The sequence below is a fragment of the Micromys minutus genome (genome assembly GCF_963924665.1).
Source record: "Micromys minutus genome assembly, chromosome: 29".
Classification (NCBI taxonomy): Eukaryota; Metazoa; Chordata; class Mammalia; order Rodentia; family Muridae; genus Micromys; species Micromys minutus.
The window spans coordinates 12788277-12812086 of NC_137964.1; the positions used below are offsets into that span (position 1 = coordinate 12788277).

A 23810-nucleotide genomic window follows, 5' to 3' on the forward strand; every position below is an offset into this window, starting at 1 on the left:
TGAGAAAGATCAGAAAATTCCACAATGCTGTCAACTGACCTGTGTGGTGGAAACTACCATCAGAAGGGGAAGTCCATGTGTACTTTCTGGGCTATCGTTGATACGGGGCTCACTATGAAACTTAGGCTGGTCTCAAACTCATCAGCAGCCTTGGCATTCTAGGGGTGCACCACCACACTAGCTAGGCTTAAGTGTGCCCGTGTGCCCGTGTGTGTGTGTGTGTGTGTGTGTGTGTGTGTTATGCACGTGTGTGCATAGGTATGCAGAGGCCAGAGAGCAACAAAGGGTACCTGGCTCTATTCCTCTTGGAATCACCTCCAGTCAGGGATTCTCTCACTGAACCTGGAGCTAGGACAGAAGCAGGCAAGCCCCAGGACTGGAGGCTGGAGGCTGGAGGCTGGGGTTAGATGCCACGCCTGGCTTTTTATATGGGTGTTCAGGATTCGAACTCAAGTTCTCAGGTTTCTGTAGCACACACGTTTACTGACTTTCCTGGAGCCTCGGATTCCACCTCTGAGAAATGGAGAACATGGACGTCTCATAGTGCCACGGTGTTTGATCAAAGACTGGGTGCTGAAGAGGGACTGAATCCTCCTCCACCTTGGCATGGAAAGTTAAATCGTGTACAAGAGTCCACGACGTAAGATTTGCTATGCGGAAACACGAGCATCCCTGGGGTATCCCCAGCTTGGTAGACGCCTCCTCAGTCCTGGACCGCTGAGGGTTAAAAAGAAAGACCCACGCCCCCTTTGACTGCGCAGAGCCCACCTCGCTGAATTTGAAAAGGCGGCCCTGGAGAGGCGTGGGCACCCCCCGCCCCAGACGACTTCCACCTCGGACCCTGACTTCACGCGCCATCACCGGGTGGCTCCCTGCGCTCCAGCCTGGGGCCACAGGGTCAGTCCAGCCGTCTGGGGCACTCCTAACCGTCTCCGGGGCTCCCGGGACCCCAGGTCCCCGCTAGAGAGCCGTGAAAATGAAGCTGGTTTTGCTGTTACCGTGGGCGTGCTGCTGTTTGTGCGGGTCGGCGCTGGCCACCGGCTTCCTCTACCCCTTCCCGGCAGCAGCCTTGCAGCAGCACGGTTACCCGGAGCAGGGCGCCGGCTCCCCCGGCAACGGCTACTCGAGTCGCCGGTGAGTAACGCCAGTGGCTGGGCCTGGGGGAGCGATGGTTGGATACAGAGACAGCAGGGGCTCGAAAGAGCGGTGGCCCGGTACTAGTAACGCGGGACAGTGGGCCAGGGGAGCGGAGGAGGGTTGGATCCAGCGACATCAGAGGCTGTGAAGAGCATTGGCTGGGTGCTAGGGGCGCGGGATAGCGGACCGAGGACTGGATGGAGAGACTGAGGGGTCCTACAGAAGCGGTGGTCGGATGTTAGGAGAGCAGAGGCTCGACGGCGTGAGGGTCAGATCGAGGGACAACAGAGGGTCCGAGGATTTGAGGTCTGTTGGTTGTTGGGGTCGAGAGGCATCAAGTTTGGGGCTCCGCCGAACTGGATCGCCGGGCAATGGGGATTCTGAGGCGCGATGGCCGGATGCTGGGGGCGCAGGAGCTAAATCAAGGGACAGTGAGGACTCCGAGGAGGGGTGGCTGGGTGTTCCCGGGGGTCGTGAGAATTACAGCCAGCGCGCGCTCCAAGATGCAGTGACCCCATGCTGAGTGCTCTGCGCTTGAGGACGCACCACGGAGACTAAGGCAAAGTGGCCGGGTGATTGGGAAGGAAGAATTTGTACCACGAGGCCTGGGGGGGGGGCGGCGGCACGGAGACTGAAAGCGAGACGAGGAACAGTGGGGGTGGCCTCTGAGCACAGTAGCCCGGTGCTCAGGACGCAGGCCTGGGGACTACGGACGCCTGGAATGCATGACCCTAGGAGCCTTGTAGTCCGGTGCAGGGAGAGGGAATGGATATTGCGATCATTTGCTGGGGACCCCAGGCCTAAGGAGGCCGGGGCGCCAACTTATGTCAGAGGGGTTCTGGAAACGCGGGGCCCCGCTTTGGTGGTCTCGGGTCGCGCCCACTCCGTCTTTTTCCTTTATGGTTTTTTGCTCTGTGCCCATCGGCCCTGGGCTTCGAATGGAAATGGCACCGACTTGCATCCGGGAGTAGTAGAGGGAGCTCCTGGGACTCGCAAGACTTCAGACTCCACGGAGTTGCTAGGCTCACCTGCACGGCCTTGGCTTTGTGTTTCACAATTCCCAGAATTACCAAGGCCATGAGTCCTTTTGGCCGCTTGGCGACACTGGAGAGCCCATCCCATCTGGTCTTTGGGGCCCGAGGGACCGAAGAAACTTTGGCTGTGACTTCCCATTCACTCTGGGACGGGGGTACCCAGCCTGATCCCAGGACTCGGCTGTGAGCTTGGTGGAGGCGCGGGGTCACTCAGCCCTCAGTGTCTGGACCCGCCCACTGCTTCCATCTACCGACAGGTGGCGCGCTGTCCTCCTCCGAAAATTTAGCGCTATCTCGCTGGTTTTTGAATTCTCAAAGAAAAGGCAGCGCACCCAAATAAAACTAACTGCGTTGTTTGCGTATCTTACAGAATTTAGCTTTCCCATTTGAAGATCTCGCCAATCCTCGGATCTGTACTAGCGCCACGAGTTGCATTTTGATCCTCACACCACCGCAGGGTTAAGGAATGAAGTTACTGTTTTACTGATTTTGCAGAGGACTCGAGTTTGGTTCCAGCTACCACTGCATGGGTCACCCAGCACCACCCCTCTTGCTCCAGGTCCTCTTCTGGTCTCTGAGGGCGGGTCTGCACTCACACGCGGGACACACACACACACACACACACACACACACACACACACACACACACTCGTGTCTGGAGAGATGGCTCAGCGGTACTAAGTTCAATTCCCAGCAACCACATGGTGGCTCACAACCATCTGCAGTGGGGATCCGATGCCCTCTTCTGGTGTGTCTGAAGACATCGTCAGTGTACTCACATATATGAGATAAATTTAAAAAACAAACTTTTTCAATCGAGACTCTCACTCTTCGAGTTCATTGGCAACACGCAGGGTTGACCGCCTTCGTCTTCCAAACGTGCTCTAGTGTCCGCGCCCGCCCTTTTATGGGAGCTAGAAACTAGATCCCAGGTCCTAATGCCGGTTTGCCTGTGATTTAATTTTATTGGGGAATAACTTTCTAGAAGCTTCTATTGGGAGAGAGCTCCTAATACCCATAGAAGTGTGGACCGTGCTCACTTCCATATGTGAAGATAGCAGTAAGCAAGCTTTGGAAGCCGTACGCCATTCTGCATATCGTGAGCTGTGATTTCATTTTGGAACAAAATCGAACACAGGTGCTGGGGATTCTAACTCGGGTCCCCACGTTCGTGCAGCAAGCTGTCTTGCCCAAGGAGCCCTCTCTCCAGCTCCCTTTATCACTTAAAACCTAGGATGGAGTCTCACTAGGGTGCCTGGGCTGTCTTATACTAGTGTAGCACAGGCTGGCCCCAGTCTGGTGACCCTTCTACCTCAAAGTAGCTAGGGTTCCAGGTGTGTGCTGTCATGCCTGGCTTGGAAAGTAGTTTTTGTGTTTGTGATGCTGTTTTTGAGCCGTTATTGAGTATAGTCTTGAGACTAAATCAGAGGTCTACACACACACACACACACACACACACACACACACACACACCACTTCCCCTAATCTACAGATTTGCATCTCTGGATGCAGCCCAGTTTGGATAAGTAGATAGCAGACTCAGTGATCGTAACCAGGAATTTTATCAGCATTTTATAGCAAGGAGACCAGAACAGTTTGTGCCGGGAGGGAGCCATGGATGCTTCGTGGATGGAGGACCTGTCCTTTGCCAACGTTTGCTTGCTGGGACAGGAGAGGTGGTTCAGATGGCGCTGCATTGCTGAGCCACTGCGCTGCTGTACCAGGGGTTGGGAGGCTGAGACAGGATTCCTGGGACTTGCTGGTCAGCAAGGCTAGCTGTGTTATTGAGCTCCGGGTTCAGTAAGACACCCAGTTTTTAAAAAGTAAAGTTGAGAGCAATAGAGAACGAACTCTGCTCATGACACGTGCATACACACTCCCAAAATGCACACACACACACACACACACACACACACAAGTTTCTGTGAAACTCAACTGCCTTCATTTTATATGGAAATATTTTCCAGAAGTTTCTATTAGAAGGATTCTCCAAACACATACCAAGGCTCGTTCAGAAATATCTTTTTGAAGTTTCTATTGGGAGAGATCTCCAAACACCCACAGAAGTGTGGACGTCGTATGTTTCCACGTGTGGGGACAGAAGCAAACACGTTTCATACATTGTGGAGGAGTCTGCATGGTGTGATGTCATTTATGGAGCAAAGCAGTGCCACATGGCTACCCCACCCCACCCTGAGGTACAGGGATTGAACCCACTGCGTTGTGTGTGTTAGACAAATGTTCTGCATCCCTGCCCTTTGATTCTTTTTATTTAAAAAACCCTGTCAGCTAATTTGTACGTGTCTGAGTGTGCCACATATATATATATGTGCGTGTGCGTGTGTGTGTTTGGGTGTGCATCCCTTTGCCTGCACATGTGATGGTCAGAGAAGAATGTTCTGGATCTGTACCTCTCTGCCTTACTTCTCCACAAGACTGTCTCTCACCGAGCCTGGAACAAGGCTGGGCAGCCAGTGATGCCCGGGGACCTTTCTACCCTCCCCTGTGCTGGGCTTAAAGATGTGTTCCCCCATACTGGCATTTTATGTGGACCCTGGGGATTCAAACCCAAGTCCTTACACCTGTGCAGCAAGCCCCCTTAACCACAGAGGCATCTCTCTCCAGCTCCTTTTAAAACTTCCATAATTTTGGGATAGGTCTCTCTAAGGTGCTTTGTCTTGTCTTGGACTTGCTTGAGCAACTAATTATAAGGAGAGTCCTGGAGCTAGATCCCTGTCATGAATCTATAGATTTGCATCTGTGGATTCAACCAACTTTGGGTTGAAGCAGCAGCAGCAGCAGCACACTCGAAAGTGTGTGCGTGTGCATGTGTGCATGCGTGTGCATGTGTGCGTGCGTGTCTTCTGCTCCATATGATAAGAATCCCATGGAAACCATGGTAAACATGAGATGCTTGCAGCAGAAAGGGATGCAAGGATTTGGGGGGTTGACAAACACCCATCTAACCTCATTGATTTTTGCATGTTCCCAGTTGTTCGTTTATGTGAATATGCATGCCCAATTGGTATGTGTGGGAGTTCCCATGTACATTCAAATGCTCCAATGAGCACACACTTGTGGCAGACAGGGGACAACTTTGTTTTCTTGAGACACCATCTATATTGCTTTTTAAGAAAGGGTTTCTTACTGGCCCGGAACTCACTGAGTAGGCTAGGCTGGTTGTCTAGGGAGTGTGAGTACCTATTTGTCTCCCTGGCACAGGGATTTTGAAAATACTACCACATCTGGACTTCCCCTTGCCCACAGGATCTGAAGATTATTGCTCTTAAAAGGCAGACACTTTACTGAGGTATATCCTAGACCCATCTTTTTTACTTTTTGATACAGGGCCTCATATAGTCCAGGCTAGCCTCAAAATACCCAAGGGTGACAGAGTGCTCCTGAGGTTGAGAGTGCCCATTCACACACCCAGTTCCTGCATTGCTTGGGATTGAACCCAGGTCCTCTTACGTGCTGGACAAGTGTTCTACAACCTGAACTCCATTCCCAGGCCTCTCGTTTGTCTTTGTTCCCAGCTCCCATCAGCAGAGTCAGACCTGCTTAGCCTCAGGCTCAGTCCTCTGTCTGAGAGAGCACCTTTGCCTCTTGTTACCACACATTGTCCCTTGCCTTACTACAGGCTGGCCAGCCTCACCTGAGGGAGAAGGGCCAGGCAGGTGTTACATCTCTCTCTTTCTCTCTCTCTCCCCCTCTCCCTCTTTTTCAAGACAGGGTTTCTTCGGGTAGTTCTGTCTGTCCTGGAACTTTCTCTGTAGACCAGGCTGGCCTTGAACTCAGAGATCTGCCTGCCTCTGTCTCCAGAGTGCTGGGATTAAACAAGTGAGCCACCAGCACCCAGCACAAGTTCCGATCTCTTCTAAATCATAACTTCAGTGGTGCCGACTGCTGTAGGTGTTAAGGTTTCGGTGTCCAATACACCACAGAGGGAGTTATGTGTCCCACAGTTACCTTTCAGAGATGATGATGAACCTTACTTAGGGAAGACCCTAGGTTACTCGGGGAATCTGTTTCTGTTCTTGTGAGATTTCAATTGTGGGGCCAGGAAAGATGATAGTGTGGTGAGTTCAAGTCTCCAGCAGTCACATGAAAAGCTGTCTGTGACCGTTCACATCCCTGTGATGCCAGCATCCCGGCAGGTAGAGACAGTAGGCTCTCTGGTGCTGGATTTCACACTCACGTGTGAGTGTGCACACATGCTCTTCCCTCCACACAGAAAGAAACTCAGTTACATCTTGGCTCAATGTGCAAAGTTTTTGCCTGTTTCCTGACTGTTCTCTGTACAGATGGATGGAGTGAAGGCAGAACCTGAAACCATTTTGTGTCCCACTGGGAAACTGTGTGGCAGGTCTGATTGGGAAAGGTTCTGAGCCTCAATGTGATGACAGAACTGCATCCCCACTCTTCTCTCCACTCCACCCCCCCAATTTTACCTCCATCATACTCCTCTGTCCCCCTCTCTATCTCTACCCTTTCCTTGTGCCCCCTCAGGAATGACCGGAATTGAGGATGTCTCCCAGCACGGTGGTCGGGTCCACACTCTCAGAGGGTAGAGATTATTTGGGGGTGGTTGGTTTTCTCCTTCCACCATGTGGACCCCAGACATTGAACTCAGATCTTCAGTCTTGTTGACAAGTTACCTTCTGAGCCATTTAGCCAGCCCCTGGTTTTTGGGAGTGGGTGTGTGGGGGAATGGGGGGACAGGATTTCTCTGTGTAGCCTTGGCTCTCCTTGAGCACTCTCTGTAGTTCAGGCTGCCCTGAAACTCAGAGATTCACCTGTCTCTGCCTCCAGAGTGCAGGGATTAAAGCCATCACTACCAAGATAATTCTTGGATTAAAAAAAATCTGAGTTATGGGGGGGTCACACTCAAGTCCCCATAAGCACTTTCATGGCTGAGCCATCTCTCCAGCCGCTCAATATTCCTCTCTTTAACTTTGTGTGACATCTGATGGGAAAATGAAATACCTCTGATGACCTGAAGAGATATGTTCCTAAAGAGAGAGAGAGAGAGAGAGAGAGAGAGAGAGAGAGAGAGAGAGAGAGAGAGATATGTTCCTGACCTTTCTAGGATGGTGTTGTGTAACACTATTTCTGGAGAGACGAGAACAGAATTCTACACTTCCAAAATGTATGGAACCAGCAGAGACCATAGCTAAGGCACCAACTTGGGGAACCAATGAGTTAATTGTGCTTCCTCACAGGAAGGTGGGTGAGGAGTTAATTACAAAAACATGGATTATTGAAGGCAGCTGCATACCCAGGAGTATGGGTGACGGCTCATGAGAGCTGGAGCTCTCTGGATAACTTGCAGGCAGATCAGCTGGCTGGGTAGTCTCCTCTACTCAACAGTCTACTGCTTATAGAACCTTGCATGGGGAGGGGCACTGTGAATCTGCTAAGTTTTAGGAACTTCCTGAGACTTGTGTGTTTACTTGTTTACCTCTTGAGTTTTAAAAAGCCTCCCCTTTGAACTTACTGAGTTTTAAAGAGCGTCACTCAAGAATAGAGTATTAAAATTGGAGGAGATTGCTACCCAAGAGATAGTTTTTTAGCCTCTCAAGTCCACCTTGGTTTCCCCCTCTCTACCTCCCACCGAAAGCTATTGTCCCCGGGTTCTAGATGTGTGGTTCAGTGAGATAAGGGAACGGGCTCTCCAACTCAAGGCATCCTGACTGTGATCTCTGCCCTAAGCTGGCAGTTCCAGGGCACACTCAGAGAACACCTTACTGGAAAATGAGTCACTTAGCCTGTCCCTTGCATTCCAGAGCAATTGTAATACCCTTGGTGGCCTGGAGATCCTGAATTACCTGGCAGGATTTTTCTATATAGGGCTTCCCACAGTGGGCCTGGAGCTCTTGGCTGGTGGGAACATAACCCCACAGTTAGTTGTTGCACATGGGAAGAAACACATGCCTTGGAGTTGGTAAAAGGGACTGAAGGTGCACATAACTTTCACCCAGGATTGAGAACCTGATTCTTTTAAAAAATGACATTTACTGGGGCTGGGGAGAGGGCTCAGTGATTTAGAACTCTGTGTGGCTGCTCCTACTGAGGACTGGAGTTCCCATTCCCAGCATCCTTGTGGGGCAGCTCACACCTGCATATAACTTCAGCTCCAGGAGATCTGGCACCATCTTCTGACTCCTTCAGTTATCCACGTGTGAAAAGACTCACAAAGAGAGACATGTACACATACACACAAACTTAAAAAAAATCAAATTATATTTCTTTATTTATGTATATATGTATGTTCCTGCTTGTGAGCTTGCATGCTATGATGCTTGTGGAGTCCAGAGGGATACTTGTGGAAGCTGATTCGCTCCTTCCACAGTGTGGGTTCTGGGTCTTGAACTCAGGATGTCAGGCTTAGTGGCAGTCACCTCTACCCACCTAGCCATATCATTGGCCCGCCACCTTAGTTTTTGAGACATTGACTCCTATTGGACCTGGAGTTCACTAATTCAGCTGGGTTGGCTGGCCCGTGAGCCCCAAGGGTTCTCCTCTCTCTGCCTCCCCAGTGCTGAGATTATAGGACTACACCAACCACACTTGGCCTTCTACTTGGGTTTTGGAGGCTGAGTCCAAGTACCCACACTCCTGCAGCAAGCACTTTACTGACTAAGCCATTTTCTCTGCCACAAGATTAAAAAAAATTTGTTTTTAAAAATCACACAGTATGGTGGAGATGTATCTGGGCTTGGGACAGGGGGCCTTCCTGCAAAGCCCTAAGGTTTCTGATTCCTTCTCTCTTCATCTCCTTTCTGTATGCTCACAGCTTGTCTGTTATTTTAAAAATCTGTTCCCAGGGAAAGCATTGCTGTGGCAGTAAAAATCCCCACTAGCTTCTCTTGGCTCTCGTTGGCCCCACACCTCATTGCCACTTGGAGAGTGTGTGATCTGGAAGCAGCCCAGCAGCCCCTGGGGCGGTGACCCGAGCCTCCATAACGAACTGTTAAAGGATTTTCAGGAATGTTCACACAAAGAGCCTAGGGGAGCAAATCTACACATCATATACTATTCTCTAAATCTCTTGGGGGTTCCGCCCTTCTAGCTGCCTCTCCCTTTGGAACAAGCGACGTTCGGTCCAGGTTAGCCGGTCACAATCATGGACAGGTGAGTCCTCTGGCTTCTTGCATCTCCTTGTCTGTCACCGTGAACTTGAGTTGTGAGGCTCAGAGCTGCCTTAGTTCTTCCAGCTCTAACAAGCAATGAACACCAGTCCTCAACCTGTCAATTAAAAAGACAATCCAATAGTGATGGCTCGGTGGTGGACAGAGATGTCTGCTGCCAAAGCTGACAACCCGAGTTCCCACATGGTGGGAAGAAATATTAACTCCTGTAAATTGTCCTTTGACCTTCACACATGTGCCATGGAAGCATGTGTGGTGTGCGCCCCATGTTTGGAAATCCCCTCCCCCCACAGTCACACACACACACACACACACACACACACACACACATCACACACATGTGCATGCACATGTGCACACAAACTACATGCAAACAAGAAAGAGATTTATCCAGCTGGCCACGTGGGGAAGGTGAACACAGAGGTCCAGTGACCGCTACGTCCCAAATTCTATCTTTGGAATCCTGACATAGCTTTCAGGGTGAAGAGTATGTATGGCCAGCTAAGCAGTCCCAGTCAAGGCATGGATCGCCCCCCCACTTACCCATTACTGTCATGTTTCAAGTCTCCCTTCCAGTCTCTTTCTCAAAGATACTTTCTACCTCTGACTGGCACCGACTGGCACCAACCTTCAGTTCTTTCCTTCTCCCAGTGACTCCTGGGGAACTTCCAGTTTCTTGAGCACCATTGTTCCAATAACCCGATGGCCAAAGGAAGGGGTACAAGTGTCTCTTTAAAAGATCTTTGCGGGGTAGTGGTGGTGCATGTCATTAGTCCCAACACTCATGAGGCAGAGGCAGGTGGATCTCGGAGTTGGAGACCAGCCTAGTCTACATAGCGAGTTCCAGGACACCCAAGGTTACACAGAGGAACCCTGTCTTGATGGAACCTCAACACAAACAAATACATAGTAAATAAAACATCTTTATTCCTAGCTGGCAGCGGTGGTGGATGCCTCTAATTTCAGTGCTTGGAAGGCAGAGGCAGGTGGATGGATGTGTCTCTGTGTGTGGGGAGTAGATGACAACCTTGGATCTTTCCCCTTTACCTAGTGTGTTACAGGGTCTCTTGTCTGTTACTGTTAAACTGGCCTGCAAGATTCTGGGGTTCTCCTGTCTCCACCTAACACCAGGATTACAGACATGTCCAACTGTGTCAGGCTTTCTGTGGGTGCTGGGGACTTGAACTCAGGTTCTCATGGTGACAGGCAAGTGCCTTAACCACGGAGTCATCTCCCTGCTTGGGGTTTTGTGGATGATTCAGTCTTTCAACATCCCTAGAACATTCCCTGGAATCTGACCTGATACCCAATGGAGGGTTCTGGTGGGCTGACAATTTGTGTTTTGTGGCCACCCTGATGCTTGGGCAGTTTCTTCATGATTCAGTTTCACTGACTACATCCAAGCAGGTCACCACTGGCTTCTGACACATATGTCTTCCCTGCTCCCCTGGAGGGGCCTGTCTACAGTTCTCTCCTTGGGTCCTTGTGATTGACTTGGCCATGTGGCTGGTCCTTGAACTCCAAAAGGTCTTGACCTTTCTGGGTACCCAGTTCTGGGGCTATACGATCCTTTGCTGCTAGGGAATGTGTCGGCCTCATCCCCTTCCTTTGTCCTGCAGCTGTTGACGACAATTCACTCAGATGCTGAGAATTTGCTTGTGTGCATGTGCGTGTGGTGCCCGCGCCTACTCCCTCCCATGCAGAGGCCAGAAGAGGACCTCAAGTGCGCTGATCTGTTGCTCTCCATCTTTCTTTTTTGAGATGGTCTCTCACTGAGCCTGGAGCTAGGGAGGCAGCCAGCAAGACCCAGTCATTCTGTCCCACCACTGACCCAGCACTGGGTGGGTGGGACAGATGGGCGAGGCCACGCCCAGCTTTCTACAGAGGGTTATGAACTCAGGTTCTTGCTCTTGCCCCCTAAGCCATCTCCCCACACCCTAATTATGTAGCTCTTCATGACTGGAAAATCCAGCAACCTGAGTACCATTTTCATTGCTCATGTAAAGGTTAAAGGAGAGAACCAGTTTCATGGGCACACTCACATGCACACACAGAGTAAGAATTAAAAGTTGGTCTTTTTTTTTTTTTTTTTTTTAGCCCTGAATGGCCTCAAATTCACAGAGATTACCCCTGCCTCTGCCTCCTGAGTTCTGGGATTAAAGGTGTGTGCCACCACACCAAGACTATTTTTGAGAAATTGTTTTAATTATTTTAATGTTTGATTAGGTGATTTTGAGGGAGAAAATTTTATAATCTCGTGTGTGTGTGTATGTGTGTGTGTGTGTGTGTGTGTGTGCGCATCACAAATACAGGTGACTAATTCCAGTTTTACTTTTTCTTTTAAAAAACATGTAATGTTTATTTATTTATTTACTTATTTATTTTTGAGCCAGGATGTCTATGTAGACCAGGCTTGCCCAGTACCCAGTATATAGACCAGGCTGGCCTCATACTTAGAGATTCATTTGCCTCTGCATCCCAAGTGAAGTATTTCACCATGCCAACCAAATGTATCTTATTTTTAATTGTGTGTGTATGTGTGTGTGTGTGTGTGTGTGTGTGTGTGAATAAAGGTGTTGGAAGAGGGCATTGGATCCCTTAGAGCTGGAGTTATAGGCAGTTGAAAACTGCCTGATGTGGGTCCTAGGAACTGAACTCAGGTCTCCTAGAAGAGCAGTAGGTGCTCTCCAATACTGAGGTATCTCTCTAGCTTCTACTCTAGAGCTTCATGCATGTTAGGCAAGCACTCTAACCACTGAGCCATGAGAATATCAGGTAATGTAGGAAGAAGGTCTGAGCGAGCTCAGGGCTTGGACTAAAGCAAAGTCCTGTTCTGATTTGTCATTTGTGTTGATGGGGATGGAACCCAGGATCTTATGTGTACTAGGTAACCACTGAGCCACGCCCCCAGCCCCTCACTGGGGATTCTAGGCAGGGGCTCTACCACTGAGCCACACCCCCAGCCCCTCACTGGGGGATTCTAGGCAGGGGCTCTACCACTGAGCCACGCCCCCAGCCCCTCACGCTGGGGGAATTCCAAGGAATTTCTTAAGCCCAGAGTCCTGTTGTAGCCACAGCAGTTCTTTCATTAATTCAGTTTCGATGGAGCTCTGCTGTGCTCACTCTTCAGACTGAGTTGTGCAGAACACTGAAGAGCTCGTGGGGCTAGAGATCAATCTCAGGCAGATGGAGCCGGGAGCTACAGCACCCTGACAGCATGAGGGTCCACTTAGATGGCTGCAGGAAAAAACCGGCTCACACCTACTTTTGTAATTTTTTTTCCTCTTTCCATAAAAGCGATAACACTGGAAGTTGTCTGCCTGCTAGTTCTGGTCCTGGAACAGCTGCACGTGGGGACAGCTGTCTCAGCTTCAAGACACAGGATCTACCGGAGATTAATAACAGAGCTCAGCCAAGCCCATGGGGAGCAGAGCCGGCTAAGGTTACCTTGCACCAGGAAGTGTGCCTGCCCTGCTGACAGCGGGTGGGGAGCCTACAGGATGGATGGGATTTTGGGGCACCAGGGGGTGGCTGGGCAAGACAGCCCACTGGCTGGCCCTGCCAAACCCACCTCCCACCCCTTGAGATGCAAACTGATTCTCCCAAGAGCCTCTGGCTTCCGCTGGACCTGAAACCCAGCAAGAGCTGGTCTCTGAGAATTCCGTGAGGAGCCAGAAATGAAGGCCAAATGTTGGTGTCAGGTAGAGGAAGCTGGTGGGTGTCTGTGGCTCAGCAGGCTGGGCAGCTGTGAAGGCTCAGGCTCCTGGGGCCAGGACAGATGTGTAGGTGAGCCTCACTCATGTTCTATTTTTAAAAGTTCTGGCACATGCGCATGTGCGTGTGAGCGCACCAGTGTGTGTCAATCGTGGGTGTTGATACTCAAGCTTATTCCTTGTGTTTTAAAAGGGGGAATTTATTTTTTAGTTTTTATTGACTGATTGGTTGTGCACGCATGTGTGTAGGTGTGTGTGCACGCCTACTTGCGTGTGCGCACTGTGTGCATGCAGAGGCCCGCTGAAACCAGAAGAGGCTGTCAGTCCTCTGGAGCTGGAGTTACAGGTGGTTGTAAGCCTCTGGGTGTTGGTGCTGGGAACTGGCCTCGAGTTCTTTGCAAGATCAATGAATGCTCTTAACTATTGAGTCACCTTTCCAGGGCCCCTCCCCCAACTCTATTTATTTATTTGTTTGTTTAATTAACTGGTGATGCTTGCCGCTACCCCTAACATCTTTTTCTTCCAAACATTGGTTCTGGAGATAAAACTAAGGCCTTCCTGCTTCCTTACTCACTGAGGCATATTCCAAACCTGTGATTCTGTGCATGGGTGTGTGTGCATGCACGTGTGTGCCTGTGTGTGTTTATGGGTGTGTACCACATGATCTTGCTTGCTTTGTCAATGTGGCCCTTCTGGCTGTAGAATGTTGCTGCTAAAGCGACATCTACATGAGTGATGGGTGAGCATCTCTGTCTTCTTTGCCTTTAGCTCTCTTGAGGTCGCGTTCAGAGACAGAATTGCCGGATCAAAAATGTCCCTGTAACAGTGAAGATGTGTTTGTCATTTTCTGTGGTTTTGGTTGATACTGCCTTTAAAGATAGAATCCCACTTTCTAGCCTGGGCAGGCCTTGAATTCATAACACTCCTGCCTCAGCTTCCTAAAAGTTAAAATTATAGGCATGCATTATCATTTTTTTTTTAAAGTGGAGCTGTAGAGATAGCTCAGTGGTTAAGAGCACTTGTAGCTCTTGCAAAGGGCCCAGGTTTCGTTCCCAGCGCCTACTCAGCAGCTCCTGACTGTGTGTAACTCCAGTTCCAGGAAATCCCATGTCCTCCTTTGGCCTCCACAGATACCAGGTATGTAAGAGACGTACATATAGGCAAACACAATGCACATAAACAAATAACTACAGATTTAAAAAGACTGTGTATGCAGTGTGTGCATGTGTGTGCATGTGTGTGCTGTGTGTTCGAGGCCAGAGGTTGAGGTTGCGTTTCTTTCTTTATCACTTGTCATGCCCCCTTTTTAAAGATAAAATTTTTACCTGAATCTGGAGATTAGTGATTGATTAGATAAAATTTTCTGGTCTCCACGACACAAATGCTGGGGTTACAATCATTTGCCCCCGTGCCTGGCTTCTATACCCCGGTGCTTCTTGCTCAAGCTGCAACAACCCTTCACTGACTGAGCTGTCTCCCCAGACCCCCACATGTTTTCAATTTTAACATAATCAAATTTATCTGCTTTTTCTTTTGTTGTTTGTGTTTTTAGTGGCATAGCCAAGAACCTCTCACCCAATCCAGTGTCATGAAATACTTCTCTGCATTTTCTTCTAAGAGTTTTATTATTTTTCTTCTTCTATTAAGACCTTTGGGGTTTTTGGAGTCACTTTTTGTTGTTGTTGTTGTCTTAATTTTTAAGTCAGGGTGTTGGGAGCCTAGGCTGGCCTTGAATTCTCTGTGTAGCCGAGGCTGGTTTCAAAACCATGATTCCCCTGCTGTAGCTTCCCAGGGGCTAGGATTAAGACTGAGTACAGACCATCACAGAGACTGAACCACCAGCCAGAGTGTGTAGGGGCTGGACCTAGGTAGGCCCCCTACACATATGTAGCAGATGTACAGCCCGGTTTCCATGGGGTTCCCCAACAATTGGAGCAGGGATGGACCCCGACTCTGTTGCCTCCCTGTGGATCCCTTCCCCAGCTGGCTGGCATCAGTGGGAGAGAATGTGACTGTGACTTGACTGCCAGGACTGGTTGGTACCCATGGGGGGCCTTCTGTTGGAGAACGAGAGGAGGGGTTGTGAAGGTGAGATCTGGGGGAGAGGAAGGAGGGGGCTGCAATTGGAATATAAATTAAATTAACTAAGAAAAAAACTTAAAAATTCAAAACAAATGATAAAACAGTGAGCACAGAGCCTGTGGAGAGGCACACACTTTTAATTCCAGAATTTGGGTAGCAGAGGCAGGTGGATCTCTGTGAGTTTGAGGCTAGCCTGGTCTACAGAATGAATTCTAGGGCAGCCTGGGCTACATAGTGAGACTTTGTCTTGAAAAACCCAAACTCACTATCCACTTTGTTTTAATTTTTGTTTTTGTTGTTGCTGTTTTCTGTGTGTAACCCTGGCTGTCCTAGAACTCGCTCTGTAAACCAGGCTGGCCTCGAATTCTGAGATGTCTCTGTCCCCTAAGTGCTGGCATTAAAGGCATGTACCACCATGCCTGGTGTTAGATAGCATTTCTATGTTGAAGTTAAAGGTGAAGGATCAACAGAACTGTGTTTAAAACAATGTGATGTCACACTATTGAGTCATGATGTAAATTCTTACTATCATTAATTTAATGTTTTTGGACACAGTCTCATGCATCCTATACTGTCACTGAAATCACTAAGTATCGAAGAATGACCTTGAATTTCTGTTCCTTCTGCCTCCAATGGCCGAGTATGTTTTGTTTTAAATAATGCTAAGGTTGGAACCCAGTGTTTTATGTATGAGCCACGCCCCCAGCCCCTCCCTGGGGGATTCTAGGCAGGGGCTCTACCAGCCCTTTTCATCTTCTTTACTTCCTGACTCCTGTTCACTTGGCTGTCCTTTGGATTGTTCTAAACCATCTCCAGACCCCAGCCCGTTACCTGTGCATCTTTCCTCCTGATGATGCATCTGAGATTTGTCTTCTTGAGTCTCTTGCTGTTGAATTTGAACTCAAATGTTTTCAGGATCTAAACTTACACTGACAGTTTAGGAATTCACCGGCATCCCAGATCGGTCTTTGAACCAAGTCTCTCTCACGCTTCTCTCTGGCATTTCATGGCCACTGGCTTTTTGGTCCCCCGCATCCCCCCCGCATTGAGGTGGGGCATATTCTTCAGTAGCTTCCTCAGAAAGAGTTCTGCAGAACCACAGCAGAGGTAAAGGCTAACGTGTTCCTGTGAATTCTATTGACTTTTGCCCTTGTAGGACTGTATGCCTTTTATGTTTAATTGTATTTGTTTGTTTGTTTAGACTGTGTGTACTCGTGAGCTCGTGTCTCCATACCATTCTATTTGTGTGGTGGAAGAACGGATTCTCTCTTCCCTTATGTAGTTTTCGGGAACCGAACATAAATTGCCAGGTTCGGTGGCCAACAACCTTAGACACTTAGCTATCTTGTGTGTGTGTGTGTGTGTGTGTGTGTGTGTGATGTGTATAAGTATGTACATGCATCTTATTCTTTTTTCTTTTTTTAAAATAAGGTCTCCTGAATTCCAGGATTAAAGATGGCAGCCATTTTTGCCTTGGATTTATGTATGGGAAGCGCTTTTCCTGGCCCATCATCTTCCTGACTCTGTACTTACATTTTTTAATTTGTTATTTTTATTTGAATGTGTGTGCACATGCATATATGTGGTGTAAGTTGGTGTGTGTGTGTGTGTGTGTGTGTGTGTGTGTGTGTGTGTAAGTCCATGTGTACCACTCATGCAAAGGTGCTTGTGCAGGCCAGAGGATCCACCAGAATTGCAGTTATAGGCAGTTGCGAGCCACCTGATGTGAGTGCTGGGAACCAAACTTGGGTCCTCTAGAAGAGCATTAAGTGCTCTAACTGCTGAGCCATCCCTCCAGATTTGTACTTTTTAATGGACACCATTCACTCTGGAATCAGGAGAGCTTTGCTAGCAGATGGAATAGAGGAAGGCTATCTGGGGAAGATGTTGATCTGACTCTCTCTTCAGTAGTCCCAGGGTGGGGGAGCTTGCATCCGTATGGAGGGAATTTAAACTCAGATATACTCTGCAGTGTGTGTGTGTGTGTGTGTGTGTTTTCTGAGTACTGGGGACTATGAGCCAACCAGGACAACTTGACAGCAGTATTATTATTTGTTAAGTCTGTGCTTGTGTGTTATACATGTGTGCGCACACATGTGCATGTGGGTTATACATGTGTGCACACACATGGGTATATGGGTTCACATGCACATGTTGCGACCGTTCACGTGGAGGCCGGAAGTGGACGTGAGCTGTCTTCCTCAGTCCCTCCGTATTTTGTTATTATTTTTGAGACATGTTGTCACTGACTCCAGCTCTCTGGTTGGCTATGGCCATTAAGCTCCAGGGATTCATCTCTCTAGCCTGACCTGCTAACCGAAGCCTTTTGTCCCGAGGTCAGTGCACTGCCTGGCTGGGTAACAGGACCCTCCAAGGCTGGTGACAGAGCAGCAGGAAGGAAGGGGGGATGGGCCCCAGCCCTCTGAGAACCAGAGCAGATGGTGAAGAAAAACAAGGGCTTGTTTGCCTCTCAGGGGCATCCGGTTCCAGCGCTAGGCTGGAGTATTTCTGGCTGTAGCGTTTACTCACAGATGACTGTGCGTGTAGACTTGGTCACCTTCTATTCTCTGGGCGTGTACTGGGGCCTGATTGAGAGTCTTGTTTATATTCTGCAGGATCTGGTTTTGTCGGGGCCGTCAGTTTTTCCAGGGCAGGGGCCATGACCCACCCCGAGGCCTGGAGGACCCTGTGCAGTGTCAGCCAAGGTCCTGTTGAGTGACGCCTGGGCCCAGGAAATTTCCAGTGCAAAGGGGAGCCACATCTTCCTCATCCAGTCCTTACAGATCTTCCCCGAGACTTGGGGAAGGGACAGATTTTGCATTTGGACTCATTTATATTTGCACGTTTTCAAGGCCTACAGAATTCTGCAGACTCAAGTTTGGAAACAAAAGCTCCCTTCTGTGGTCTTTAAGATTTTGATTAGCGAGTGTGTATGTGTGTGGGCACTTGGGCCAGGACACACCCATGGGGCACAGAGAATGACTTTCCGGACTCAGGTCTCTCCTTGCACCATGTGGGTTCTGGGGATGGGACTCAGGTTGTCAAGCTTGGCAGAAAACATCTTTATGCACTGGACCATCTGCAGACTCCCACAGCGGCGGTGTGTCCCTTGCTGTGGGAGTAAGGGCTCTTTGTCTCAAGAGAGGACTTAGCTAAAGTCCTACACCTAGAGAATGGCTGAGCCAGGCAGGGCTGGAATCTATGATATATGGTTTGGGTTCTTTATTATTATTATTATTATTATTATTATTATGATGATGATGATGATGAAATGTAGGTTTCATGGTCTTCAGGTGGCTAGATAGTCAAGGATGACTTTGAACCTCTGAACTTCCTGCCCTGCCTCCATCTCTCAAGTGTGTGAATAGAGGCATGTACCACATCTCCTGATCTATGTGGTACTGGGGAATCGAACCCAGGACATCATTAGTTCGGGGCAAGCACTCTTTCTACTGTGTTCCATGTGTAGCTCAGAGCCTGAGGTTTCTGGCTTCAGGAGCTGCACCTCCTGCCTCTTTTCATCTTAGAGCCTGCATGTGGATGGACAGAGTGGCAGCCTGTCCTCAGATACAGAGTCTCCTCACACTAGGGAGATGATGGGGGATGGGGGAGCGCTTGCTGTGTAAGCACAGGACCAGAGTTTGGATTCCCATCCCTGCATGTCTACATTCCCAGAGCTTGTGGGGTGGGATGTAGAGACAGGCACAGTCCTGAATGTACTTGTCTGGTCAGTCTAGCCGAACTGATGAGCTTCAGGTTTGGTGAGGAGCCATGTTTAAAAAGGCAGAGAGAGATTGAGGAAGATACTCTACATTGACCTCTGAACCCCATGTGTATATGTGCGTGCGCGCGCGCGCGCGTGCACACACACACACACACACACTACAGTAGAAAGAACGAGGTATAGTAATATTTACATATCCAGAGACTATGTCATTGAAAAGAAATTTGTTACAGCTCCCAAGAGGAAAGGGTGTGACACGGTAGACTCAGAGGTAAGGCCTGGAGTTGGGCAGGAGGCAAGGGACAGAAACATGGCTCAGAGGGAAAAGCCATTGGCTGATGGGCCTGATACCTGAGTTCAGTTCCTGGGAGCCACATGGTAGAAGGAGAGAAGAGGCTCTTGCAGGTTGTCCGCTGACCTCCACATGCACACCCACGCACATATGTGCACATAAAATGCATAAGACGAAATGGAGATGTAATAAAAGCAGTAACCATGCATGCAGTTATTGGGGGAATAGCAGTGGCCTGACTTTACTGGTGCGAACCTCAGACGCTGTGGTGAGACATTGTTTTTGGGGACACTTGACACGAATACCTACTTACCAAAGATAGGAAACCATGGACAGACCAGGAAAGGAACATGGCTGCAGTCTAAACTGCTGAACTAGTGAGTTTCTTGGGGTTACTTACAGGGTCATGGAATGACCCAAAGGCCCTGGCATCACTGAAAGCCTGCCCCAGCACTAGTGACTAGTCATGGAAGCTGGAGCCTTGAAGGAGGAGGAGGAGAAGGGGGATGGGAAGGGGGAGGAGAGTGGGGGAGGGGGAGGGAAGGAGAGTGGGGGAGGGGGATGGGAAGGGGAAGGAAAGTGGGGGAGGGGGAGAGGGAGGGGAGGGGGAGGAGAAGGAGGAAGAGGAGGAAAAACAAAAGCACTTTTAAGACTTCACCGTTTCAAATGTCCCCTCTACAGGGATAGAAACTTATCCCAAGGAATTCTAGCCCAGAGCCTGGCAAAAGTCACCCGGGAATTGATTAAAAGAAACCTTTCTGGTGAAGGAACTGCAAGCCATTAGTGTTCAGATTTTTCATGGATGAGCCTAATTCGGTGCATTCTGCAGCCTCCGATGGCTTTAATTTTCTGTTTGATCCCACAGAGAAACCCCCGGGACAAGGTGCGGAAGCCGGGGCTTCTCCGCGCTCTGTGGGAATAGCCTTCGCCGGGTCTGCAGGGGTTCCTGGAAGGAAAACCCTTTAATCAGGGAGAGACTGCAGGGTGTGTGGTTTGGGGAGAAGGGAGGGTGGGTTGGAGGATGGCTCTGCAGGGAGGAATCAAGAGCTTAAAACGGTTGCAGATCCTCTGGGTGATTCTGGGTCTTTCTTGTGGTAGTAGTGGTGGTGCCGGTAGGACTTAGGCGAGGCAGCCTGGGGAGAGGAGAGAGGAGAGGTGGGCTCCTTGAACCTTCCACTAGAGGGACATCTGCCTTTAATCAATGCTGAGAACAAAGGGGGGCAATTAATTGCCTGTAACAGACTGAGGGCAGCTCAGATTTCTCCCCAGTCTGCTGCAGCGGGGGGTGGGGTGGGGTGGGGGGGTAGGGGGTGGGGGGGGCAGGGGTCTCATCTGCTGAGGCCACTATGCCTGGGGAGGAGGCTGGAGAAAACATTCTGACGCCTGCTTCTGTTTGGGTCCTGCCCCCTTACCTAAATACTGCCCATGCTTTCCTGTAGCTTCAGGCCAGGGCTCCAGTACCAGCCCAGCGTCCAAGTCCTTCTCTGATTGGCTCTTTTCTGATCTAAACCCTGGCCTTATTTCGCATTCCCCTTAACCAGCCACTCTAGCCTCACAGAGCTGCTCCCTACACTTCTGGGGCTTTTAGGTTTTGTGTTTTGTTTTTTTCCCAAATGCTTACTTTGTTTGTGGAAGGTAGTGTAGGGAGGCCTTCAGAAAAACGTGGCATGCATCGATGTACATGCATCTGTGTGTCTGTCTGTCTGTCTTGCAGTGCTAGGGAAGGAATCCAGGGCTTCCTGTGTTCTAAGTGCATTGGCTAGACTGTTTCCCACCCCAGAGAGGATCTAAGGCAGTGCTTCTCAACCTGTGGATCTCCATCACTCTGGGGGGTCGAATGACCCTTTCACAGGGGTCACCTAAGGCCGTCCTGCATATTGGATATTTACATTACAATTCATAGCAGTAACAAAATTACAGTTATGAGGTAGCAACAAAAATAAATTTTATGGCTCACGACAACATGAGAAAGTGTATTAAACAGTTGCAGCGTTAGGTTGAGAAATACTGGGGTGTAGTTCAGGTTAAGTGAAGGGCTGGGGGCGTGGCTCAGTGGTAGAGCCCCTGTCTAGAATCCTCCAATGAGGGGCTGGGGGTGTGGCTCAGGGGTAGAGCCCCTGCCTAGAATCCCCCACTGAGGGGCTGGGGGCGTGGCTCAGCAGTACATTTGCTAAGAATATGCCAGTGATAGTCAAGGACTTAGCTTTATTGTTATGAAATATAGAATTCCCTGTTCAATGAGAGACCCTGTCTTGAAAAATAATGTGGAAAGAGACATTAATCTTTGGTCTCTATACACTCACCTCACCCAGGGGAGGCCACACCCACATGCACACACATATTTACTGCCCCTCCTTCAATTAAAAAAAAGTCACATGAGTTAGTCACCCTCTCTGTGTCCTGGAAAGTAACTCAGTTACCTCGAGCTGTTGTCACTCCCCAGAGTGGCTTCAGCATTCTCAGAGGGATTCCAGAGGGTGGAGTGTGGACTTTCTTGATCCAGGAATCCTTGTTGGTCATTGTTGACACACTGTGAGGAGAGAGTAGGTATCTCAGTGAGGTGGAGAGATAAGGGGAATGGTGCTGTTTCTGGAAGAGTCTGTACTGATTGGAGGTCTGGCTGTGGATCTGGCTCAGCCTGAGCGGGGGTAGTTGGAGTGCTGTGTTTTAGGATGGGGGGCTACCAGAGGACCAGGCAGGACTCAGTTGTGGTGAGTTTAGGAGGGGTAAGTCTACCTCTTTCTTCACATGTGTATTTATCCATGTGTTTCCTACGCCAACTGTGGGTTGGGAAGCTGGGAACCAGAATTCAGGGATCTGCCTACTGGACGTGACAGTTGGAAGGAAGGGACGCAGAAACACTCTTCTAGTTGACACCACCTGGCTGGAAGTTAGCAGAAAGTTGCCACGGACCTAGACATGATCTTCCCCCCTTGTCAGATATATGCAGGGTAAGCGTAGGTTTGTGTTAGGGTGATATATGATCAGACAGGAGAGAGACGGGTGGGGAAAGGTCTAGGAGCAGAAGAGGAGGCAGGAGGCGGAGGGGATTTGGAGAGGAACAAAGATGGAGGCAGATGTGCATGTTTCTCTTGGCGCATCTCTTTAGAAATAGGGTTGTTATGAATGTTTTATACTGAGGCGGTTGTATCTACCCGGGATAGGAGCAGTAGGGGCAGTAGAGTGAACTGCACCCGAGTTCTTAGAGGCGGCGTAGAGTGCCAAGTTAGAAATCCCTGTAGATGGCCCTGCAGGAGCCAGTGAAGCATGAGATAGAATATTTACCGCAACAGGTAAGCCCAAGGTGATCCCTGCATGGTGAACCCCGTGGACAGTGGAAACCTGTCCCCAGAAAACTACTTGCTTGGCTGCTTTGGTTTTTATCCGCACAGATTCTGGGAGAGACGTCAGAGCGTCCTACCCTTTCACTCACACATCAGTATCACAGTCTCTGAAGCTTCTTTCAGCTCCAAGGCTGTTCTTCCTGCCCTGTGGGCTACAGGAAAATAAGAAGGAGCCCAGAGAGGGGGAGTTCCACATGAGGTCACACAGTGATTCCTCAGCAGGACCCTAACACGGGGCTTGAGAATCAGCTCCCTTGTCTTCAGCTGTAAAGTCTTGTTTGTTTGTTTGTTTTTGAGGACAGGGTTTCTTTTCATAGCCCTGTAGACCAGATTCACCTGCCTCTGCCTCCCAAGTGCTGGGATCTAAGGAGTGTGCCACCATGCCCGGCAGCTATAGGATCTTAAAGTGTTCAGTCATGGGCTGGAGAGATGGCTCAGTGATTAAAGGCACTGGCTGCTCTTCCAGAGGTCCTGAGTTCAATTCCCAGCAACCACATGGTGGTTCACAACCATCTGTAATGGGATCTGATGCCCTCCTCTGGTGTGTCTGAAGACAGCTACAGTGTGCTCCTATACATAAAATAAATAATTGAAAAAAAGTGTTCAGTTATATCTGAACTCATAGGTTGGAAGTTTCAGGAGCCACCAGACATGATGAAGCAGGGAAGAGAAGCTACACTTGGAGAGAAACAAAAGGCTAGCTTCAGAAACAGCGGGATTGATTCTGGGATTTTTGTTCATTCTTCCATTTACTTGAGTGCTGGGTATCAGACACATAGACCCCACACTTGGTGGCATGTGCTCTAACCAGTGAGCCATCTCCCACCTAATTGTTTTCAGACAGCATCTCTCCTGGAACCTGGAGATTGTTAGGACGGACTAGCTAGCATGTCTCAGGGATTCTTTTGTCTCTGCCTCCCCAGTGCATGCGCCAGCACACTGGGTTTTTGTATAGAAATTCTGTGGATTGAATTTAGACCCTCTGGGCACTTTATCAATTAGCCATCTCCCCATTCCCCACAAGGGCTCTTCAGATTTCAGGACCAGGAGGTGCACTGCCTATGGTGAGATACCCTGGTCGACATTCCTTGCAACCTTCCCAGCATCCTCAGCAGCCCTGGGTCTTCCCAGCATCCTCAGCAGCCCTGGGTATCAGATGCAAGATTCCGTTGTCTGCATTCCCTGTTTGTCCTAGCCGGAATTCCTCAGATTCTTAGCTTTTCTTGCCTTTTCCTTTTCCCTTTTGTGAACATTGGACCCAGTCTCCCTGCTGATATCAAGGGGGTAGGAGAGAACAAAGCACTCCCTTTTGCTTTTGACTCTTGTCTGTAGC

General features: G+C 49.4%; 1 protein-coding gene across 2 annotated transcripts in view; it reads left to right on the forward strand.

The window, feature by feature from the left end:
- Positions 1 to 976: 976 nt before the first annotated feature.
- Positions 977 to 23810, forward strand: part of COL26A1 (collagen type XXVI alpha 1 chain) — a gene marked incomplete at both ends in the record, with an annotated part of 127345 nt that continues 104511 nt past the window's right edge. For both annotated transcript variants that reach the window (XM_080940435.1, XM_080940436.1), the window contains one exon: positions 977 to 1134. In XM_080940435.1, the coding sequence (XP_080796561.1) occupies positions 977 to 1134 (158 nt within the window). The remainder of the gene's footprint in view (positions 1135 to 23810) is intronic.